General features: G+C 37.4%; 1 protein-coding gene across 2 annotated transcripts; it reads right to left on the bottom strand.

Moving 5' to 3' along the window:
• Positions 1-983: 983 nt before the first annotated feature.
• Positions 984-5,610, bottom strand: LOC143039221 (PHD finger-like domain-containing protein 5A). Of its 2 annotated transcripts, none has more exons than XM_076209088.1 (2): positions 5,332-5,610; positions 984-1,209 (listed from the first exon to the last, which is right to left on the bottom strand). In XM_076209088.1, the coding sequence occupies exons 1-2, from the start codon at positions 5,522-5,524 to the stop codon at positions 1,070-1,072; spliced, it is 333 nt and encodes a 110-aa protein (XP_076065203.1). In that variant the 5' UTR covers positions 5,525-5,610; the 3' UTR covers positions 984-1,069. The 2 variants fall into 2 exon arrangements, with proteins under 2 accessions (XP_076065203.1, XP_076065202.1); XM_076209087.1 differs by lacking the exon at positions 5,332-5,610 and adding an exon at positions 4,111-4,427.
• Positions 5,611-6,295: the final 685 nt, after the last annotated feature.

Genomic DNA, 6,295 nt, shown 5'->3' with positions numbered 1-6,295 from the left:
ACCCATCTGTCTCCTCTATCAAGAGTTGTGTTGGGGCTTTAGTGTTGCATTTCATAGGCTCTTCAGGTGACGTGATGAAAGAAGTGGTTGGATATGTTCGAGGGTTCTTCTGTGTGCGTATCATTCTCATGTACTACTGAAATACCTTTGCATTTGTTTAGAACTGCTGGGTATTCCATGCCTTGTCCAAGATAGCACAAATAAGGATTACAAAGGATTACAAAAGGCAGAGCATGCCGACAGGAGAACTTTTGATCCATATCTAGGTCAGATGCGAAAAAAAAATCATATTAATAATAAAATAATAAATAAAAACTATAATAATGTAAATAACAAATAAAATAATAGGTCGGATGCAAAAAAAAAAATCATCATAATAAAATAATAAATAAAAACTATAATAATGTAAATAACAAATAAAATACATAAATAAATGCATAGGTATAGTTAAATAATAAACAAACAGGTAAATAGTAAATAATAATAAATTGACATATAACTAATAATAAATGAAAATCAGACAGACAAATGATAAAACAAAAACAAATAATATAAGATAAATTATAATCATTACAACATCTTACTTAGGTATTTATCTAAATGATTCTTAAAGCTTCGAACTGAACTACATTGCACTACTTGTGCAGGAAGTTTATTCCACTCATTAACTACACGGTTGGCCTTTGGGGAAAAATCAACTCTTGTAAGGCATTCATTGAGCATTATTTACGTATAGTTACAGGTCAGAACCTTATAAGATTGTAGAATACATAATTAGTAGTATGTGGCTGCACATTGATGTAGAGGTCTTAAATATCTTATGAATATAAGAACTAAAAATCTGATGGTACTGAAATTAGAAAGTTAAATCATGAGTTTGATCTAGTCTCTCATGTGGTCTCCATTAGTAAAATTGCTTCTAGTTCCTTTCGACATCGAATGAGCATTTTCCACCATTACTCAAAGGAATGAAAACAATGACATGATTAAAAATATTTATTGCAAAAATTTTATAGGCATCATACAAACCTGTGCACACACTAACATCCAGTAAAGCAAATGGCATTGGCTACCTCTTTTTGAAACCATATTTTTTCCGTTCGTAGAACAAGTCAGTCTTGGACGAACCCAGGTTGACAATCTTTGGGCATCCATCCCTGTCCTTCTCCAGCACAGTGCATTCTTTGCAGTAGTATGCGTCAGACACTCCTGAAAGAAAATTATTCAAGATCAGAATTATGTTATGCATGCATGCATATATATATACTGTACATATATATATATATATATATATATATATATATATATATATATACATATATATATATATATATATATATATTTTCATTTCTTAATGCCATTCCCTACTAAGCAAGCAGGAAGGGACAACTCAACACCGCCGACTCAACGCCAGGACAACTCAACACTGGGACATGAGCTGTAAATAAGGAATAACTTTATCGGTGACCTCTCCCGGTGTTGAGTTGTCCTGGCGTTGAGTCGGCGGTGTTGAGTTGGCGGTGTTGAGTAGTCCTGCACCCTAAGCAAGGCATCTTGACGAATGACAAATGGGTGGGTTTTGCATCATCTAATCCAAGGGTTCATATTTCTCACCTCCAATTCTTAGCAGTTACTGTTACCTACCCCAATAGTTCAAGCACAATGGGGATAAGTGATAATCATGTTTATAGCTACGTGCTTTCTAATGTATGATCCTAACCTTCTCTTGTTCCATGAAAACTGATCCAGTGCACCCCACCTCACCCCCACTTCCATGAACATGTCATCACTTTAATCAATGCAATCTTCTCCAACCAAACCCATTTGGTCACCCTCTGGGATTACACTGTATATTTTGGTGGACAGGACCAATGACAAGGCATTGTAAGGGTAGTCTTGCAAAGTGGATGTCAGAAAACCATCTCCCTGGCCAGGTGGACTGTTCTTTCGAGGGAGAGAATTCAGAGGAATGGACATCAGGGGGTCTGGCATACAGCAATGTACAGTCTTCCAGTTTGTTGATGGAGCAAGGAGTGATATGATTATGGATATGCTTCTGGAGGAAGGTGTCTGGTGGTTGTGGAGGAGAAGAAAGTATTGTGCATGATATAGGTACTTGGGTGTTGTTTTGATGTTTCTTGTCATGTGTGGGTGTGCAGTCTTTGTGGAGGATACGGCAAGTGTTTGTGTGTCTCTCATCTCAAAGTGATCCTTAATTTTGAGGACTTTTTTTTCATGGTGTAACTGGTATATAGGTGTTGTTTTTGAACAGCCTGTAATTGTCATTAGGGCTTGGATATTTTTTTAAAAATGCACACCTATGCAATATAGCATTACAAAATTATTTTGTAAATTATAATATATCTATGTAATGAACATTTTTTTTCAGAAATCAATAACAAAAAAACCTTGCTTAAAGCAAATATACTACAGAACGAAGCTGTGAGCATTGCATCAAGATGCCATGATGTCATCTGTCCTGTCTAGTCAATGTCAGTTAGACAATGACTTTCATGGCGTGCAACCGATGTTCTCCAACTCCTGGTGACGTTAATAAGTGCTGCTACAAAGACAAGAGGGTTTCTTTCAAGCTATGCAACAACACTATTCCTCGCAGTCTGTTTGAGTATTTAATCAGGCCATCAGCATCCGTGGCAATGATGACAACCTGGATGATCTTTATAATTACAGGTACCATGTTACTAAATACAGATTAGGTTATGTAGGTTAGGTTAGATGAATTTATCATACTTACATTTCTTTGACCTCAGCATCTATCAATACAAACATGGCTTATCATTCACCCGTTTCACCTTCGTTCATTGGTAAATCAGTTTAAGCAACTTATTATCAATTGCAGTCAAGAAAAAATATTATGTTGATGAATTATAATCTATGAAATTATTAATTTTCTTTTGCTATACCGCATAGGCGTGCAATTGTAAGCGAATTAAAGGAAATTCTAGGTTCTGTTCCAGTAACACGTGAATGTATTTTTCACTTATTTTATTGCACTTTAAAGATCTATATTTTTTATGGAATCATTAGTTAGGTTAGGAGCTGTTGGACAATGTAAGTCATGTTTAATGTCTGTACTTAAGTGTTTCTGGAAATTTACTGAGGTTTCTCTTCAAATCAAGAGAAATGAAGATATTATTCTATTTGTGCACACTTATGCGATATAGCATTGAAAATTAAATATAAATTTTGTAAATTATAATACATAAACACAATATGCAATTTTCTTGGCGGAAATAAAAAACAAAAAACCTTGCTACAAGCAAATTTACTAACGAATGAACAAAGCCACTAGGATATAGTACAGACACCATGCCAGTCCAGTCACTATCAGACAATGGCTTTCATGTTGTGGACCAGGTGTTCTCCAACTCTAGGTGACGTTAATAAGCGCTGTTACAAAGACAATAGGGCTTCCTTGGACTTTATGAGAACAAAGGGTTCTGTCGTCATCTCTTAATTGCCCTATGTACAATAATAATGAGGCTGTCTGTATCCATGATGATGACGACGACCCGGATGATTTTAGAATTTGAGATGCTAAATTACTAAACATTGGTTAGGTTACATAGGTTAGGTTAGAAAAGACTAATTTATCACCCTTTCATTTCTTCAACCTTGGCACCTATCAAAACAAACATGGTGCATCATTGAACCGCCACAACTTTGTTAGAAAATAGGTTTTAGCAACTTTTTTGTTATTGATTTCTGCCAAGAAAATCACATATTACGTTGATCTATTATAATTTACAAAATTAATAATTAATTTTCTATTGCTACATCGTGTAGATGTGCACAACTAAAATTTTACCCAAATCTTGGCTCTAGTTCAGAATCCCACTTTCTTAGGGCTGCAACTTCTGATTGGGTGTTGACAGGTTTTGATGGCGTATGACAGGAAGATTACACTATTAGTGGGTACTAGATCTTCAAAGAGTAAAATAAGCCTATTCTACTCTGGTCATGAGAGGCTGGAGTTGACTGTCAGTGTTACTAACTTACTGAACCAGAATTTAAACGTACACAAAATTTAATTTTATAATTCTTAAATTATCAGTTGTCTTAGGTAACAGTGTGGATCTCAACACTTACCTGGGCCTCCACAAATAACACATCTGCCTTGGTACGAGCCGTAGTTGCATTCATCACAAATGCGAACAAGAGTACAGGGCCTCACGTATGAATCACATATCACGCATTTGCCGTCACATTTCTCACATAAACGACCTATAGCTACTCCAGGTTGTTTGCGACAAAATATAAGGTCAGGATGATGCTTTGCCATTATAAAAGTTCGGTGTGGCACGCAGTTTAACTTGTTGTTTTGGAAAAGATCTTAACAAATCCCGCCCTAACAAAACGCTTGTTTTGGCTCTGTGCACAGTCAGCGAGCGAAGCAGTAATTTACACCGGGATCCACATAATCGATGTGGTGAGTAGTGTGCTGCGTAGTGTACCTTTTCCTCGCTTATGGATGTAAAATTATAGTAAATCGTATTATGTCTTTTTAGTCAACTTTCGGGAGTTTGTTTTCTTTAGTGCCCGCTTTATGTTAACGTTTGAGTATGTATAACGCATTTGTATTCAATATTTTACCGAAATAGCAACAAATTGCGTACATTTGAAGATATGTGAATGGAATCACCAGTAACGGTGATGTCGATCAAATAATTCCGACTGTCGTCCCCGAATTCGAACCGGGCTCGTGAAATCTCACTGCCATTGCCTTACCGACTGAGCTACTGACCCTATTAAATTATCTAACCTGGAAGTTAATCTTGCCGAGGAACTAAGTCGACTGCTAACTGCCGTCCGTACTTATTATTTTACAGAGAACCAGGGCAACTTAGCTAGTGGTTAGACTGGTACGTTTTCTTGATGGACTTATCGTCATTGCCATACCTGAATGGAATCACTAGTGACGGTGATATCGATCAAATGATTCCGACTGTCGTCCCCGAATTCGAACCGGGCTCGTGAAATCTCACTGCTATCGCCTTGCCGACTGAGCTACTGACACCATAAAATTCTCCAATCTGGAAGTTAATCTACTCCCCGAGGAACTAAGTCGACTGCTAACTGCCGTCCGTACATATTGTTTTACAGAGAACCAGGGCAAATTTGCTAGTGGTTAGACTGACAAGGTATGACAACGACGATAAATCCATCAAGGAAACGTACCAGTCTAACCACCAGCTAGGTTGCCCTGGTTCTCTGGAGTTGACAACCAGAATGTATACGTACACAAGATTTAATTTTATAATTCTTGAATTACCAGTTGTTTCGGGTAACAGTGTGGATCTCAACACTTACCTGGGCCTCCACAAACAACACATCTGCCTTGGTACGAGCCGTAGTTGCATTCATCACAAATACGAACAAGAGTACAGGGCCTCACGTTTGAATCGCATATCACGCATTTGCCCTCACATTTCTCACATAACCGACCTATAGCTACTCCAAGTTGTTTGCGACAAAATATAAGGTCAGGATGATGCTTTGCCATTATAAAAGTTCGGTGTGGTACGTAGTTGAACTTGTTGTTTAGGAAAAGATCTTAACAAATCCCGCTCTGGCCAAACGCTTGTTTCGTCTCTGTACAGAGTCAGCGAGAGAAGCAGTAACTTACATCAGTGTTGCCGTCCTGCGGAAAATCGTCATCGAAACGTATAGATACGTCATCCAGCGGACATGACGTCATCAGCGGAATTATGCCCGTAATGTCCCTTTTCTTCTTAAATTCAGAAGTATATGGCAGAAAAAATAAAATCAAAATTCGATATGTCTTGTTGTTGTATTTCCTAAGTTAGAATAGGTTTAATCATGTACGGATATTGCTATGAATGGTAGTACGAGGTGATTACCTGCACTGGACTACGGAAATGGCCAGCTCAGTATTTATTGCTAGACTTCCTCGTTGCATTTACCTCTGTGACATATCACAAAACTATCATCCTTCCTCACTTACACTTATCCAGAGTGCAAGATAACCTAGGTTGGCCAGATACAAGTTCATATATTACACCATTACATTGCAATCATACCACTGGGCAAATCGACAGCTTTCTCAGATACAGCAGTCACCCCTATAATTTGACTCTAGTACGTTTTCTTTCACTGTAAATGAGGAAACTACGGACAAACGGTAACACGGCCAGTGATATGATTGCAATGTAATGATGTAACATATGGACTTGTATTTGGCCAACCTAGGTTATGAATGTATATGTTGTAAGGTGAAAGAGCGGGAGAATATCAAATAATTTTTTGGTGGAAG

Source organism: Oratosquilla oratoria, chromosome 26 (genome assembly GCF_046742065.1).
Source record: "Oratosquilla oratoria isolate Oo_2021 chromosome 26, ASM4674206v1, whole genome shotgun sequence".
Classification (NCBI taxonomy): domain Eukaryota; kingdom Metazoa; phylum Arthropoda; class Malacostraca; order Stomatopoda; family Squillidae; genus Oratosquilla; species Oratosquilla oratoria.
This window is presented reverse-complemented; position numbering and strand designations above follow the sequence as displayed.